Below are 19,002 nucleotides of genomic sequence, written 5' to 3'. Positions count from 1 at the left end.
GAACGATGAAACCACCTTCGGTAGGAATTTTGGGTTGGTACGAAATACCGCCTTTTCTTTGTGAAAATTTATGAGGTGAGGATCACAGGAAAGAGCCCCTAGTTCCGATACTCTGCGTGCTGATGAAACTGCTAGAAGGAGAACTACCTTCCAGGTCATCCATGATGGCTCCACTGAGTTTAGTGACTCAAATGGAGGGTCAAGGAGTGCATCTAAAACCACATTGAGATCTCATGTGGACGTTGGTGGTTGTCGTGGAGGGACTATATGTGCCACCTCTTGAAGTAATCCTCCAGCGCCAGTTTGCATTGAAAAAGATACCTGAACCTTCAATGAACTTAATTTCAGGCCTATTTGTAGAAAGGAGAGAATATCCGGAAGGTAGCCTCTTGGACACCATGTCCAATATGTCTTCCATTCTCTATGATAAGCTTTGGAAGATACTGTTTTCTGGCTTGTAATAATGTGGCTATCACCTCGTCTGAAAAACCTTTCCATCTCCAGATGGATTCCTCAACCGCCAGGCCCTCAATTTGTACAGGCCGGGATTGTGATGATTGATTGGACCCAAACGTAGTAGGTCTGGTATGTGAGGTATAGGGATTGCCTGGACTGCTGATAGTTCTTGTATATTGTGAAACCACTTTCTTCGTGGCCAAAAGGATGCTATGACGATCACGGACAGTTGAGACTGTCTGATCTTTTGGAGTACTCTTGGAAGCATGGGAAGGGAAGGTGTATGCCAATTTGAAGTTCCAGGGCTGCGTCATTGCATCGATTCCCTCTGCCAGCGGGTCTCGACAGCCTACGAAGAACCTTGTGTTTACATCTGGACGCCATGAGATTGATCTGAGGCCGTCCGCATACCTGTACTAGCTCCTGAAACACCTCGTGATGTAGTTCCCATTCTCCTGGGTCTAGAGGATGACGGCTGAGGAAGTCTGCCTGTACATTGGACACTACCGGAATGTGTATTGCCGACAGCTGTAACGAATTCTTTTCTTCCCACAGAATGATTAGTTGCGCTTCTTTGAAAGCACCCTGGCTTTGTGTGCCACCTTGCCGGTTGATGTATGCCACTGCTGTGGCATTGTTGCATTGGACTTTGACTGCCTGATGGAGTCGCCCAGTGGTACAATGCTTGACGAATTGCCCTCAGCTCTAGGACGTTTATCGCCAGCTGTGACTCTTGGGGAGTCCAAATGCCCTGTGCATTCTTGCCATTCCATGTTGCTCTCCATCCGGATAGACTTGCGTCTGCTCATGACTGTCCAGTCTGGGGTTGCCCAGACGTTGTCGGAACTAACCACCACTGGAGAGACTCTCTGGTTTGTGTGGACAGCAGAAATGTCTGAAGTAGTGAGCCTCTCTTCCAGCTTTGAAGGATTTTTGATTGCAATGAGAAAAGAGAACCGCTTCTATTGATGCCACCATGGACCCCAATACCCTCATGGCCATTTGTATGGTCGGATGGTTGGTTTGTGCTAGATGCTGAATCTGGTTGTGAAGTTTGAGTTGTTTGTCCTGTGGTAGAATTCTGTGTCGAATTCCAAACCCAAGAAAACCATTCTATGTGAAGGATGGACTTGAGACTTGCGCCAATTGATGGTCCACCCGAATTGTTGGATCAGGATGAGCGCTAGTTTCAGATCCTGCTGGGCCTGTGCAAGCGAGTCCGTCTTGATGAGTAGGTCGTAGAGATATGGTGTTAACGATATCCCCTGTATTCTCAGTGCTGCTGCAGTGACTGCCATCAGTTTCGTGAATACCCGGGGAGCTGAGGTAAGTCCAAACGGAAGAGCCACGAACTAGAAATGTTGATTGCCGAAGGCAAATCGAAGGTACCGGTGGTGAGGTGGCCAGATCGGAATGTGGAGATATGCGTCCTTGATGTCCAGGGAATTCAGGAGATGTCCCCATTCCATTCCCCGGATCACCGAACGCAGGGTTTCCATCTTGAACCATACAGACCCGGAGTAGTAGCCGTAAAATCTCTCTTGCGGGGGAACTAGTTGTATCACGCCTAGGTACCAAAGGGGACTGACGCTTTCCTTGAAGGCTTGTGCTCTGCTGGGAATGGAAGGGACCTTTGACATGAAAAATCTCCTGGGGGGGGGGGGAGTGGATGTGAAATCCAGATGGAAACCTTCTGTGATAATCTCTTCCACCCAAGCCACGAAAAAATCTTCCCCTTCGAGGAGCAGATGTTGCCCGTGACTTGAATTGGGGTAGAAAGGTGCTCTTACCCCCAGTTGCTTGTGAGATAATCTTCTCCAATTCCTCCCCGAATAGACGCAGTCCCTTGAAGGGTAGGATAGTCAAGGATTTCTTAGAACTGGTGTCAGCTGACCAGTTCTTTAGCCATAAGGCATTTGGTTTCTGCGATGCAACGTGCAGTTTCAATAAATTCTGCTCGGGGTGTGCCCTCTTGTAGTCCCGGAATGAGTGAGGATGTCCATGCTTCTGTAGCTCTACTCACCCATGCTGAGGACAGGGATGCTCGTAGAGCCAATCCTGCGGCTGAGAAAATTGCTTTTAAGAATCCCTCCAACCTTTTGTCGGTAGGGTCTTTGAAGGCAGCAGCATCTGTGACGGGTAGAGTGGTTATTTTGGACAGTTGTGAGACTGGTGCATCAACTAGTGGTGGTACCGCCCATTTGTCAACTAACTCCTTAGGGAAGGGGTGATGCCTGGAACTTCCTTTCTGGTGCGTTCCACTCGTCCTGAATTATCGCGGTGAGCTGATCGTGTGAAGGAAAACAAGTTGCAGATTTCTTGTGTCTTTTAAAAAGACCTTTGTGATGAGAGGAGGAATCTGGTGTCAGGCTTTAGCACCTCTATGACAGCTCTAATTATGCTATCGATATCATGAGAGGTGTCCTTTTCCCTGATGTTGTCCTCGTCTTCCTCTCCTGAGTGGTCAGGTGAAGAAAATACTTCCCCTTCGGATCCTGAGAGATCGGATCTCTCTGGGGGGAGAGGTGAGAGAGCGAATCATCCCGCTTAGATAAGGGCCGCTTGCGCTTCTATATAGGAGCCTCTTGAACCTTAGACATCGCTTTTTCTACTGAACTAGCTATAGTACCAGCAATGGTGTCTGCTAAGGAAGGTATATTCTGAAAGGATGCCAGGGATTGGGACAGTTGAAGAGCCCACTGGGGGGCCTCAGAATCAGCGTGTGAGCCTGCCACACGCTGGTCTCTGTGATGAGCCTTTATTGGCGTCAGATGAAATATGGCGGAGACGCCAGAGAAATGCAGACCAAACTGCCTAAGGAGCAATTCAAGATGGAGATAATTTGAAATAATTTTCAGACAGTTGAAATGCACATCAGCCTAAGAGAAAAAGAAATCGGGCTACTAGGTGATTTTCAGGCCAGGTATCAGTCGGCAGACCTGTCAGGAGGCAAAATACACAGGCCTGGTAGGGCTGAAATGTCAGCTCCTATTGGTTTGTATATGGCCACTTTAACCTATAGCAAAATTGTGGCAAGTAGCAAGTTTAGCATAACGATCAAAATATCTATTTGGCAAAGGCAAAATGTTGTAGGTTTTTAACAGAAAATGGAAAAAAAGTAATTTTTTCAGATGTCATTTTGCAGCAAGCCAGAGCACTTGAAAACCCAAGTGAAAACAGGAACTGATTTCAATCTATTGGTTGCTGAACACAGATGGTCGAAGGTAAGTAGTGCCAACTAAACTTACAACAGTGCATTTTAACAAATTTGTTGGCGAAATGTCCCGAAGCTTTACTCTGCATATGACCACTTGAAGTCACAATGTATGCTATTGCACCCTTAGAATTACACAATCACCACTGTGGCAGCAGTGAATGATATGCAGTATGAAACACAATGGTGCTATATATAAGGATACTATAAATGACTTACTTCTCTCAACTTGTGGTTCCTTCACACTTTCCTCTTTTTGTTCTTCCTCTTTTTCTGCCGACTTTTCCGCAACATCAACATCAGTATCTGCATCGGAGAAGAAAAATATGGAAAATTATTTAATTCTATAGCAACTAAACCCAGAAACCTATTTAATAGTCAAGATCTTTTTTTATGCTTGAAAGTGTTTTCATGTTGTCTAAGGAAAAGCAAAAATGACTTCTGAGATGAATCTGAGGAAACCCGTATTCAAAGAAGCTGTATCAAACAGCACCTAGAAAGTAGATATCATGCTTCTAGCATATTCTTTATGATGCTGAAGTGCAGAAAAAACATAGCTAGTATATATATATATGCAGTCTGTTACAATGAACTGTAGTACTAACAAATACATACAAGTTGAAAACTTTAAAGGGATACTGTGATGGGGTATACAGAGGCAAGTTATGCTTTTCTGCATTGCTAAAGATGGTGTTGGGTTTCAAGATGTAAATTACTCATGGGAAACTTTCCATTTAGCATGCAAGCAAAAACACTTTTCCTACTTTTAGATTGTTCCTAAAAACAAGATACAGAACACATACAAATTATATTAGCGATAAAGAGAAAACCCCAAAGTGAAAAAAGCAATGCGCTATACCTTGTGAGGCTGATGTCTTTTCTACTACTGGTGAACAGCGTTCATCACTAGGTTCTTCCTCATCAGAAAGTACAAGGAATGCTTCACTGGGTAGAGATTCTCTACTATCTTGCTTGCTTGGTGAGGTTTCCTCATTGCCTCCCATTTCTTCTTCATTATCTGCAACACTTTCAGAGTTTAAATCAGCCTTTACAAAGTCCACAGGCTCATATTCCACTGGTGCAAGCTTTTCAAGAATTGGAATGATTTCATCTGTTTCCATTGTGTCTGGAATTTCTAATCCAGATTCTGTCTGTTCCTCTAAAACAGATTTTTCTAGATTAGATTCTAGGACAACTGAACATTTTTGCTCTTCAGCTTTCATACTCTGGTCAATCTCCATACTGCTAGATATAGCCTCTTCAGCTGGCTGAAGGTCATCTGCTGGAGTTTCTATATGCTCTTCTGAACAACCCCCTTTTTGTACTATATCCATGTCCTGTGTGGCTTCTTCCTCTTGCTGTCCATCTACTAGATCATCGGTTTCCTCGGAAATAGTGGCTTCATTTTCAGTTTCCCCCTCCGGTTCAGTTTCTTGTTGATGTACATTTTCTGTTGTTTCTTCCAGTATTTCCTTTGACAGTACTCCCGTTCCCTCCGCAAGATGTGATTCTACACCTTGCTCATCTGTAGACTCTTTCAGGTCATTACTTTCTTCTTCCATTTGTACAATTTTCTCTTGCTCCTCATGCTCTACATCCATATTTTCTTCTGTCAGTGCCCTTCCATTTACCTCTTCCTCTGGCCTATCATCTTCTAACTCATGAATTCCATCTAAAACAATATGACTTTCCTCTTCCCCAGAATTGTTGACCTCAGATAATTCTTCTGACAATTCAATATTAGTGGTTGTCTTATCTAATGACTGTAAACCATCAGCTTCTTCTTGTGCCACATGAGTACTGTTTTCTTCATGTTGCTCTTCACATTTATTAGATGGCACAGGTACCTTCTCTTCATACGCCAACACATTGGATTCATTGTCTTGACATACATGACTCTCAGTAGGCTGAAGTTCAAGTTTTAATTTTAAGTCTTTGGTTTGGTCAACGTTTATTAAACCTTCCTTGATGTCTGGAAGCTTGACAATTGGAACTTCATGAGACTCAGAGTTGACATCTATCATGCCATTAAGTTCTTTTCTGTCTGCCACAAAATGTGTCTCAGCAATTGTATCCATATCCCCATTTTCATGATTTCCATTCAGTAGCTTCACCTCTGTTGGTTTGAGCAATTCCTCTTTTGCCTTGTGCACTGCGTCTAATTGTTGACGATCACTTGCTTTCATTGTTTTCCGAGCTTTGAAAACTTTTTTTTGAGGTTCTTCTGATGCATCCATCTTAAACCTGTAAATAAAGTGGCACACAGAACATTTTACTTTTCCATCCATTATAGTTAAATCAAACAAAAATGTCATGGCAGAACTTTTAGTTTACAAACAGACTATGCTGCACACATGTTTTTGAACTTTAAGCTCTCTGTACATTTTTAGCTTCAGTGAGTTACCAACTCTACCTAACTGAAGCAATAAAAACCAACTCTAAGTAAAAAAGTCAATAATTTCTTATGTGACCTTAATGTCCTATTCTTACCTGACAGACTCCATACAGACAACATTAAGCACCTGTAACATACACTTTTGTTTAATGGACAAACATAAGTAACTTTCCAGTATGCATTAACATTTTTCAGTAGTTTATTATTTGCAAAATGAACTGCAATTAAAAGTAGTATCTGTCACTTGTTGCATTGCTTACAATCAAGAGAGCAAGAAGTCAGCTCTCCTCCAGCCAAGGCTTCAATTCTCACAATACCTGCATGCTTTGCCAGTCTTTCAACTCATTTTTGCTACATTGTTTCAAAAGTCAGAACTACTAACGTAGAGAATAACAAAAGACAGATACTGCTCCCAATAGAAATTACACTTACAAATAAATTTAAAACTACGTATACTAGAAGGTTTTTGAAAATACATTTTCTTTCATTAGGCAACAATTTAATTTTTGGATGAAATATAATACATGATTGTGTTACCAAAAACCACATCAAACAATTTGTAGATCAAGAATTAACGGTATATGCTCCTGAAATTAGTAAATCCTGGGGTTCTCTTGTGAATGGGCAGTTGGCCATGCCTATAATCTGACTAACAGCGTCACTGACCATTAGAAAGGCTTGTAAATCAAGGGGACGGTGCAGGGTTGGAAAAATTGGGAAAAGGTCAGAAATCTCTGAATTTACTGATATTCTGACATGCAGCTTTGTTTATTGGGTTGATGACAGGGTTTCTTTAAGCAGTTGAACACAGTGGCCTAAGCACAAAGTATTGTAACACTATTTACACACTTATTTGAAATCAAAATACAATACTGTGGACAGAAAGCTTGTAAAAGATGTTATTGATCTGTGTAAATGTCCTTTTCTTCCATATTTTCAAATGTACATACACAGCATCTAAATCTGAAAACACTTGTATTTTCTGTTTTGCTATTGCTTTTCTGTTTGTTTGATTAAAATAGAGTTTAGCGTAGAATGCAATTTGTTGACTTACACAGATGTGAAATATTAAAGGGGTTGTTCACCTTCAAACAACTAGTTGTTATCAGATAGATCACCAGAAATAACGACTTTTTCCAATGACTTTGTATTTTCTATGTGTCACGGTTTTTCTAATATTGAAGTATAAAGTGTCATTTCTCTCCTTCTGAAGCAGCTCTGGGAGGGGGGGTCGCCGATCCTGTAAACTGTTCTAAATTGATACATTTAGTTGATACATTTCTTATCTTTGTCCCTGCTGAGCAGAATCTCTGGGTTTCATTACAGGCAGCTGTTAGAATTGATACAATTGTTGCTAATACTCCAGAGATGCTGCTGAGAAATGTATCAACTAAATGTTGCAAAATTGTAACAGTTTAGAGTCTGCACCTGAATTACTGAGCTGTCAGACTGAAACACCACAGACACGAACATTCAACTTTAAACTTAGATTTTGGAAAAAACGTAAAAAATAAATAATGGAAAGTAATTGGAAAAAGTCATTATTTCTAGGGAACAATCTAAAAACAACTAAATTGAAAAAAGTGTTTGGAAGGTGAACAACCCCTTTAACAACTGGATTCACTGCTTTCTGTTTTAAATAACCCCTTAACATCAAGCTACTTACTACAGCACTATAATTAATAGTAACAGTTTGCATTACGCAGATTTGAAAACATTATGCACGTTTAGTTTACCTTAAAAATATCAGTGATGGTTAGTAGGTTAACTTTAATTAGGTTTACAGATTAGTTTTGGTTACCTTAGGAGATAAATTACAATACACAGGACAGTCCTATAATAGTATTAAATAAAATATTAAATTAAAGAAATTAAAGAGTCAAAGAGTCAAAGAGTCAAACAACATTGTTGGAATGTTAAGATGAACAAAAACATAGAAATTGCTATCTAGACTACCCAAATATAACAATCATAATTATACAAATGTTTAGCTTCAGCACAAAGACAAGACTAACATGTCATTTTTTCCCAACATCAAGCTCATTTTACATTTTCATTGCTTAAAAACCTCTAAGAGTTTCAGTATATCATTGATCGTCACTGCTAGCTGGAATAGTTTACAGAGCACTTAACAATAAGTTTGTTTTTGTTATGAGATTTAAATTAGGAGTTTTATTAATTTTACAGAAATATTCACTCATTTTTTGATAAACCATATTATCTAAAAATAAATAACCGGATACATTTCTCCTCACATAAACAACAATATACACCAACTTAGGTAGGTTAAAGAAATATCTGGCACACTGGGAATTAAGCATATGACTATATGCTATTTATATTTTTTTTTCTGAGAAAAGAAAGGCTTAAAACACATCTCTACTTTGATAAAAAAAAAAGAAAAAAAGATGCTCCAATAATATAGACACATATACACACACAAGCACAATCAGCGTCACATATATATGCTAAACCTTGAAAAGCACTGTATTCATAAGAGATTAAATCAGAATCTTTTTTCCTATTACAAATATAAAATGAATTTGAATATAAACAATCAAGTCAAACCTTTTCAATAAAAATACATTACACAAAAGCTGAAGCTCAACATTACTCAGAACCATGCACCTATCATGCACCTTAAAGACTCCCATCATTGTAGAAGCATACAAACCTTTTAAAGCAAAGGGCCCTGTTGTACAATGTGCAGATATCATGGCCCTTGCATGTACGGAACAGGAAAAATTCCCAGCCATATCCACAAGAGTGCTCCCTGCAGCCACTACTGAACAAGAATGCAGGAGAGAAGCAGTCGACTAACTGAAGGCAAAAAGGAGGATTGCATGCAAAAAGGGGACTTCTCACATTTGTGCAAGCCAATAACTTGCCTTTCTATGCTATGCTTTAAATCAATCCTGCAGACACTTGAGGATATACAGCATTATTCTACAACTCTTGGCCTAAAGGGAAACAAAGTAGCAATGATGTCTATTTAAAATAATCATTTAATAAACCTCTAGACAGTTTTCTTCAGGTACAGTCATATTTTTAGGATTTATAGAACTAGTTATAAATTTAGTGTCCTAGCCCAAATGAGGGTAAGGTCTGGCCCCAAATTTACATAAGTATGTATCAACGTGTTATTTTTTTTTATTATTAATTTAATATATTACCAAAACCTTTTATTTACAATGCCAGCATTATAATAAGACAAATTTAATGTAAAATACCATGAAGATATTAAACACACTTTATATATATATATATATATATATATATATATATATATATATAGACACATACAAGAGTCCTCTGCACTCAACCCATTATCAATATATTTAAGACAGACATTTTGTGCATACTGCTACTAAAAAATGCCTTACCCTTTAAACAAAACAGGGATTGTTTGTCCATATATTGCAATATATTTAAGCTGGCCAACTACGTCAAAGTCATCCCATATCTGGCCTGACTATAGCTGGGAATGTTTTTAAAAAATAGTGGTGAGCACAACTTTCCCTTGTTTGTTATAGTTATACAAGAGCAGTGACCAGCTCTATGTTGTAGCTCCCACCCTTCCCAGCTATAGTCAGGTGATCCCACTGGTGTCTAATAAAAGGGCAGCCAAGTATGGAGGTTTACTTTGAAAGCAGCAAGTTAAGTTGCAGGTAAAACCTAGTCCCTTTGTAAAATGTATAATGAAGCAATAGAATTCTTAATGAATCAGATGAAAATTAAGCGTAGGACTGGCCAGATATGGGATGACTTTGACGTAGTTGGCCAGCTTAAATATATTGCAATATATGGACAAACAATCCCTGTTTTGTTTAAAGGGTAAGGCATTTTTTAGTAGCAGTATGCACAAAATGTCTCTGTCTTAAATATATTGATAATGGGTTGAGTGCAGAGGACTCTTGTATGTGTCTATATGTATTTTGTGGTCACAGCCTCATTGCACCCCCGCCTAATGTTTTTAAAAAATAGTGGTGAGCACAACTTTCCCTTGTTTGTTATATATATATATATATATATATATATATATATATATATTTAGATCACTTAAAAGCCTCTGAGCTGCTTATTTTAATAATATACATTGTTATGTGGGTATGTAAAGAATGATCAAGATATTGTGCAATATTTTATATTATGCTACTGTAATCTCATTAAAAAAACACATTAAAACAGAAGGCTCTGCCCAGATTTCTAATTCTAGAACATAATTCTAAACTACTAGGTGGAAACTAGAGGCTGTAGACTTCCCTTCAGCAAATTTGACATGTTTCAGTTTATAGAGTGAGGTCACTGTATAGCAGCAAACAGGGAATATTAAAATAAAGTCCTCTGATAGGCTTAAACATGTCTGCTCATATGAGCTGCTCACAGAAACAACCAACCAGCTGTACGACAGCAGAAACTTGCCCGGCAACAAGGGAAGGGAAGACTTTGCTAGGAAGCTGTGTAAACAGCTTGAGGGCAATACAATTGCTTCTGACCATAATGTAAAATCTTCATGTGGCGCATCTATGGAACCAAAAAAACTGAAAGATAAAGACACTTCATAGAAATCTAGTTTAAAAAAAAACAAAAAAAAAAAAAACAAAACAATAATTTCAATAGTTCTTTATTATGTATTCAACCACAGATTCTAAAATCTTTATTTATTTGACTTTCTTTGTTGGAAAGTGATCTTCTTATAACCCCTCCCAAATCCAATGATTACCAGAAATTCAAGATTAGTTATTTTTCAGATGCAACTAATCCATAATATTTGGACTTGGCTGACTACTCCACAAAGTATTCGGCCGAATACCAAACCCTTATTTGCATAATCAGATAAGGGATTTAAAAAAAAAAAAATAACTAAATAAAAGTTCATGACCAACCATTAATGAAAACAAACACTCCCTGTAATATTACACACTGTGTCTAATCAAAACCAGTTACTTTAGTTTCAAACTAGTTACTTTAGATAAAGCCAAGAAACTGCGTATTTTTAATAAAAACACCTGCTATGAACACAATAATCCAGCAGGTGGTGCTTTACTAACCTATATAGGCAATACTAAGAACAAAGCAGAAGAGGGAAAGTGGTATAACACACACCAGAAAGGATTCATATACCTATTTTCTTACATACTCTCCCCACCCATACTGAGAATGAGCACCTAAATAAACCTATATAAACAAAAACAGATGTTTCTCTTACAAAATGGGAAGACACCAAACAGAAAACAGAACAGTGATGATGGGTTAAACAGGAAGATAGAAAATCTAAAGTCAAACAGGGAAGCCATCTGTAAGATCTGCACACATAATCCCAGAGTAACTTCTAGTAGTTTAGCTGCACCATGTGTATCCCAGACTTCTCTCACTAGGTGGTGCAAGTTTATCTTAATGAGCAAGCTTCTGGGAGCTCATTATTTGTGCACGCAAAGTGCTCTCTGGAGCCTAAACTCAGCAAAGCAGAGCTTTTTTCTGAAATGGGGGGCCCGGACATTTTATCTTGCCCTGTTCTCTCTGGTCTACTGTTGTTTCTGACTAAAACATCCCCCAAACACTGCAACACTATAGTATAACAGCAGTCTCAACAATAAATCCATCTGAGCCTCGCCGCGTGTGCATTAGCGCAGGCGACTTTGCGCTGTAGCCTATGAGGTAAAAACGCTGAGGCAGTTCGGGGAGATAGTCGCGCAAAAGACGTGGCGATTAGTCGCCAGGCGACAAAAACTCCCCGAATCTCCTCGTCTGGCCTTACCCTTAGAATATATTCAAATATCAATTGTAGCAGACAAATGGCTATAAAAAGGAAGAACAAAGACAGCAGAGAAGTAGATAAGGAAAATAAGCCAGCACCTTACTGTGTGATTAGATACATCAAATAATATACCAACAAATATTCAGAACTATTTACCCCTTCCCTACATTTCTCAAGAACTCTGTCTTCCCACTCAGTGATATTATCTGCGGTTAAGTAGCCATGGTGTCAATGGTATAAGCACTTATGGTAAACTTCTTACCTGTAAATAAACTTTGAAGGGAAAGATTCAAACAAACGTGCTGCTATTAAAGCACTAAAATTATGCGTAGAGACAGGACCAATCAGAATTTAAAGTTTAGCAGGGAAAAACTGCCTTTCCAAGAGATAGGCATAGCTCAAGATCATGCTGTCAGTCAAAAGTAGTTTCTCATGACAAAGACCAAAAAGGAGCACAAATAAGACCAACAACTTACCATTCCTGAAGGTGTTAAGTTCAAAAGTTATTCAACTTTTATAATAACAAACCTAAATTACTTATCTGACATTATTACAGCCCTATGGGTAGAAAAAAGTGCCCTATGCAAAATCTGGTGAAAATGTATAATCTTAAAGTAATAACCCATTTCCCTTGTATTAAACACACTCTGCAATGCATTCCCTCTGCACTATTTGTTATTTTATTATATTACAGGCAATGCAATCTATTTTAAAAGTATTTAAATTTTCTATCAATTTTTTGTGTGTTTGAAAAAGTCACTTTAGATTTACAGTCAACTACTGTTATATAAACTTTCAATATAAAAATTGTTAGAAGAATGTGTGGCTGAACATTACAGAAGTGTACTGAAGTAACAATTCGTCACTTTTTTGACAACATTTGAAAAATCTGTGGGGCTATAAAACATGTGCTATATGCCTGATTGGATGTCTGCATAAAACAGAGAGCTTGAGGGTTTCCAAGCAAATCTTTTACTGGTATTTCTGACATACAACTATATCCTAGAAGTACAAATTTATTTCTGATAGCAACTCAGATTTACTTTAGACCCTAACCCTGAAATGGAAGCATACAAACTAATAAGATAATGTTACAATAATAATGGAACATCAATTTACGGATACATAGCAAACAGATACAAATGCTAGCTACTGCTTGGTTGCTATGGGTTATTCGTAGCAAACTTCAGATTGTTTAATACATTACATTATGTAATATCTATTAGAAAATCAACCACTGACACTAAAATATTTAAGAAACAGATAGTATACTGAAGGATTGTGATCACGACATGTCTGGAACCAACTGGAATACACCCAATCAGGGCCGGGCCAGACCAGCTGGGTGCCCCAGGCAACCCAACCAGTCGCATTGCCCCCCTCCAACGCGTGCACATACGGGAGCACGCGTGCACACTGTCAGGCCGCGCACACTCTCCTCACCTAGGCGCACTTGCATGCGAGCATTGCCCAGGATTCTTCAGACCGGACTGGGGTAGGCAGCAGTTAACGGTACGTTCCAGCCCTGCACCCAATATTAAAAAGTTATGCTCATAGTTTCAGAAAATGTAATAATGCTTGTTGCTGAAAGTTACAAGTAGTAAAATAACTAGGTTTTCTGCTTACATTTTTGCTTAAAGTTTGAAAAATTACATTTTGCCCCTGACAGAACATGATTGGAAAGTTAAAGAATTATACAGCTTTTAATGAATTCTCATTTAGCATTTTAATTCTAACTGATTTGTCGCCACAATTTTTAGCAGTCTATAAATGGGTTTTATAGTTCCCTATGGAGGCAAAACAGACTTGCCCCATAGAACTAGGGATGCAGTGAATCCACGATTCAGTTTGGGATTAGGCCTTTTTCGGCAGAAGCCTTCTGCCCAGTCGAACCATAACCAAATCCCAATTTGCATATGTAAATTAGGGGCAGGGAGGGAAAGGTGCGACTTTTTGTCAAGAAATAAGTAAAAACAGTTTCCCCTTCCCACCCCTAATTTGCATATGTAAATTAGGATTCGGATTCAGATGAATCTTTCGCGAAGGATTCGGGGGTTCTCCGAATCCAAAATAGCGGATTCGGTGCATCTCTACATAGAACACTATGAAAATCATTGCTACTATATAAACAACTATAAATAGAACAGCTTTATAACAGTTAGTGTGTATCAAATGTGTATTCTTGGGAGCTGCCATACTATACACTTACTTAAAGGAATTCTCCCAGACATGTTTAAAATAATTAAAACAAACAAAACCCAAAAAAAACAACCCATTAAAGTACTCAAAGTGTCCAAGTGATTTAATATTTGTTCCTCGCACTGTGGCCAGTTGGCAGTAGCATCAAGATTGCATCTATAATCTTTGACAAGAGTAGTCATTATTTTCTTTCTTAGGCAGAATAAAGTACCAAGACAAGCAAAACATGGTAGTGCCTTTATAAAACGGAGCATGCAGAGAAGAAAATATTTTTTTTTGCACACGGATAAGATTTGCCCTAATACTAGGAAATGTTCACCGATGAAAAAAATAGGCAGAATATCTACATACATGCGAAAGGGTGGAGCATCAATCACAGTTTTAGCGCTAATAGGGGTGGAACCACATCCTACATGAGCACATTCAACATTTAAGGTATGTTGATAGCTATAGAGCAAAACAGTCAAAAATAAGTCATTGTTTAAACATTTCACCTTGCTACATAATACATGTAACTGGAAAGCTTTTTTTTTGCATAGCGGCTTATGTCTGATTTCTCCCTTATATCAATCAAATGTTATTTTAAATAATTTTACATACTAAGATGTTCATATAAATCAAATCCAATGATTGTGTGAACTGACAAAACAAAAACCAAAAATAAGTAATGAAATGACCTTGCACAATGACAAAATCTAAACCCAAAACGGCCTTGTGCATACGCTGGACAATTTTTTAAAAATTTTTTGGCACTTGCTGATGGGCCTTCTTGGGTGCCTCTGCCCACTGTTCTATTCATATGTGAAGTGAATTACATAAAAAAAAGAAAAAAGTATTTTAGTCTTGTTCTTTGTCCGCCACTTGACTACTCCTTAAGCAAATGCCCACATCCTCACAGGATTCGTTTTCCGGGGTTATCAGTCCTCAAAGACACATAATATCATATAATCTGACGTTAGGATCAAAGCAGTTTCCCTTAGTAAGGATATATATGAATGCAGTTCTTTGCATCAACATGTGATGGTGCTGTAACAAGTACCCCATAGTAGGCATACAATTTCAGACTAAGACGGCAGAATTACATACTATAGCGCTTTCAGCATTATAAAAGGCTTTGCATCATAGCTTTAAGCCACTTTCTGCATAATTGTAATTAGACTTTTGTAATCCATGAATATTCAGTGCCTTCTTTCTGGCCCAAAAGTGCATCAGAAAATGCAACCAAGCCAACTGAAAAATTTTTTTGAAAATCATTACCACAAGATAAATTGCTTGCTTAACATAGGCTGACTGTATGTTGTATAGCTACATCTTGACGCAGGATCCTAAAACTGAAAAAAAATAAATTAGGAAATTTTCAGAAAATATGAAAACATACCAGAAAGGGAGCCCCCTGCAGCCATGGTGCCATCATAGATGTGCTCTCCCGGCAAACAAGCTATACCAGACCTGTCTGATGTCAACCGACACTGGCTGATTTGCATAGTCTCTATCATTGGTGGCTGGGCCTCACATTATGCACACCAATCATGACAAACAGCAGAAAACTGGATGCACAGAGGAGGAGGGAATGGAAAAGTCTGCCCAGCAACAGATAGACGGGATAGAAAAAAATTATGGTTAGGGATCGGACAGGGGTTGGACGTGGATGCAGTCCTTAGGAACTTGAGGCTCGGAAAGTATTCTTATACAAGATATATCTGCGTAATTTTCCATTTTAATAACTGGAAAAAAATGTAATCTTAATTACATGTACTGCACAGTGTTTTTCAGTAGGTAGATTTAGATAACTTAGTAATGAGATAAAACACTAGCAAACAATATAATTTCATAGTGTAACATCAAAAAGGATTTTCAAGCTGTACTGATAATTTTGCAGTTAATTTAGAACAGGTTTCTGCTGGAGCAATAACAGCCCCGACCACATCAATTCTATGGTGGTTTAAAAAATTTAAATTACATTAAAAAAATTACAGTAAAATCTATACATAACTAAATAAATCTTACATTCATATATCAGTACAAACAGAAAATCCCCATAATCACAAATCTGAGGTCAATATGCCGTGAAGAACACCTTGTATTGTTTTACATACGCAGCAGAATTGCTGTTGCTAACCACCTAATATCTGAGAGCTGCTAGCATTTTATTCAACAAAAACAGTGTTACTTTATTTTAACAAATATTTTATTTCCGAAAAATTGTAAAAAGGCTGGAAATCTGAATGTGAATGTATATGGATAACAAATATATATTGTCATAAAGAGATTATCAATATTAACTAAAATAGATGTAAAAAAGATTTAATTTCTGGTGTCAGTATCTCTTTAAGGTAAAACTGGGGTCAGACTATTTGTTAGGCCTCCCATGCACATAACACATTTAACTTCATGAATCTTAGCCAAGTTTATACCCACTCATCCACAATTGTGAAATGGAGAATTCAGGGCCCAAGTATAGTCTCCCAGCAGTCAGTAGGGTTTACAAACAGAAACTGCTCACCGTTTTAAAATTCAAATAAGTTTATACGCGCGAGGGCAGACTGATCAAATCTCCCCATTTGATTAATACGTTTCTAAAAATCCCATAAGAAAGAACAAAAAGGAGTTTACAGTGTTCAGCTCTAACTTCACACTTGGATAAATGTTCCAAAATTTCTCAATGCTCAAAAAAGTTTTGCATGTGGTAATGTCTAAAATGTGTATATTTTAAAGGATTTGTTATGTTCCCCCATAAAAATGTTTCAAATGATTTGTCAAGTTCCCCCATAAAAATGCATTCTATTACATGACATTTCACACAATATTCAGTACTTTTCAGGGAGTTTAGCAATAGGGTGTTTACCACTGCAGGAAAACTATATAAAAAGAAATTTGATTCAACTGCTAAAATCAGGAATTTCCTAGCTCTTATTTTAAGTACATCTGCCTCTTAGTGTTGCACTGCATTCTAAATGTAAACCCTCATGGCACATGGAGAAGTAGTAACACCAGTGTCACTAATTCACCAAATTCTGTCCTGTTTAAAGCGATGCAGACACATTCCATGGTCTAGCTATAGGAATGTGCCAGTATTACTAGGACTGTATTGTTTCATTTAGAAGACCCCCTAAACCCGCCTCCCAATGAGTGCCAGTTCTATGGAGAAGTCAGGCCTTCCTGCGGTTGCACGAGGCTAGGGGTGGTATAATCTTTCCATAAAATACTGCCAACAGTACTCCAGCCAATGGAAGATCACACTGCAGCAAGGCCAGCATGCCTGATATTCAGCTTTCCACGCTCCTGCAATATTAGCCTGATCAGTGTGTTAGGGCAAGTGCAGCTGGATTGGGGGTGGTTTGGGGCACTTTTGAATTGAACTAATAGCTAGGGATACACCGAATCGAGGATTTGGGATTGAGCAGAATCCTCGTGCTTGGCATATGCAAATTAGAGGTGGGATGGAAATCAGGTAACTGTCACAAAACAAGGAAGTAAAAATGTGTTCCCCCACTTTTGCCCTTACCTTCCCAAATTTTAATATGCAAATTAGGATTTGGATTCAGTTTGTTATTCGGCTGAATCTTTCATAAAGGATTTGGTCCATCCCTACTAATAGCAGTCCTCCACCTTTAGTAATATTGACACATTTCTTATGGAGTATGGATACTGTATATGGTCACTTAAATAAAACATACTTGCTTATCCCCCCAGCCTCCACCCCACTCCCAACATGGACAGTCTTACTTTCTGTCCTCCGTTCTTGCATCTAACCAGGCAAAGCACCACCTTTGGCTCTGCTGAAAACAGTTGCACCCTCTGCACCCCATAGTAGCTACTAGTAGTTGTATGGTCTCTAAATGCTTGTGTGGGCTTCCTCCAGATAATCCCACAATCCACAAAAATACAGGAAGTTTATATGGTTTCTGATAAGTGTGAGGCAGGAACCAATGCTCCACTGGGACACAGACAAATTCATGTATCATCTCTGTAAAGCATTGCTGAGCTTTTTAAAATAAAGGATAATAACCAGCGACAAGATAAAGCAGGATCAAAAACACTTTACTTGAAAGACTTGGGATGCATGCCGCTGATATAACACAGAGAATCTAATAAATAAGGAGGCTTAGCTGTATAAACAGGTGCTTTGAATTTATAAGATGAAATACATTCATTCTGCATTGGTGGAGCCATGCTGTCATGCAAGGGGCTAATCCACCAATGCAGGCTTTTTATGAGAACCCATTTGCCTCTATTGGGGGGTGCGAAAGAAAGAATGCAATCTTTCATTTATCTTATTTATTTTTTAAAGTATTTTTAAAGAAAATAATAGCTTAATAAAATACACATTACACAAGTCATAGTGGGGTCGGCTCAAGATGGACGCATTTCAGTAACATTTTTAATTGTACCAAGGGCGTAACTACAGAGACAACAGACCCTGCTGCTGCAGGGAGGCCCATGAGGCCCTAATTAATGAGCCATTTCAATATATATTGGCAAATCAGGAGAACCTCTGGATATTTGGAGGGCCATAAAATTAATTTGCTGTGGGGCCCAATAACACCTAGTTACAGCACTGACTTTTACTGTATCAAAGGCTATAAATGCAATATCAAGTGAATGTTCACATACTGCAAAGATGAATTTAAAAAAAACAAAAGCAAAGCACAATAATAAAATGGCTTCATTTCTTCATCCCAAGCAAAGTTTGGGCACAAGATCTGCATTCGCTAGAATTAACCTTTTTTTTTTTTTTTTTTTTAATTGCTTTCTATATGTTTGATGGTTTTTCTAAAATTGAAGTTTAATTTTAAATGTTCATCTCTATGGGGTTTCAGTCTATTATCTCAGTAATCCAGACTCTGAACAGTTACATTTTGTTACTTTATACAGATAGATCATACCAACATTAGCAACTATTGTACCAATTATTACAGCTATCTTTAACATAGTAGCTCAAAAGATGAAGGCAGCACTCTGGTTAGGTAAAAAAAGGAG

General features: G+C 38.2%; 1 protein-coding gene across 5 annotated transcripts in view; it reads right to left on the bottom strand.

Annotated features, from left to right (window-relative positions):
• The window catches only part of atf7ip.L (activating transcription factor 7 interacting protein L homeolog), a 59,495-nt gene that overhangs the window by 21,539 nt on the left and 18,954 nt on the right, over positions 1-19,002 (bottom strand). For 3 of the 5 annotated variants that reach the window (XM_018258729.2, XM_018258732.2, XM_018258731.2), the window contains exons 2-3: positions 4,530-5,914; positions 3,890-3,976 (exon numbers count right to left, since the gene is read on the bottom strand). In XM_018258729.2, the coding sequence (XP_018114218.1) occupies positions 3,890-3,976; positions 4,530-5,907 (1,465 nt within the window). In that variant the 5' untranslated portion in view covers positions 5,908-5,914. Of the gene's footprint in view, positions 1-3,889; positions 3,977-4,529; positions 5,915-8,739; positions 8,851-15,400; positions 15,748-19,002 lie in introns of those variants that run through there. The other 2 variants (XM_018258733.2, XM_041590641.1) reach the window with 2 other exon arrangements.

The sequence above is a fragment of the Xenopus laevis genome, chromosome 4L (assembly GCF_017654675.1).
Source record: "Xenopus laevis strain J_2021 chromosome 4L, Xenopus_laevis_v10.1, whole genome shotgun sequence".
NCBI lineage: Eukaryota > Metazoa > Chordata > Amphibia > Anura > Pipidae > Xenopus > Xenopus laevis.
This window is presented reverse-complemented; position numbering and strand designations above follow the sequence as displayed.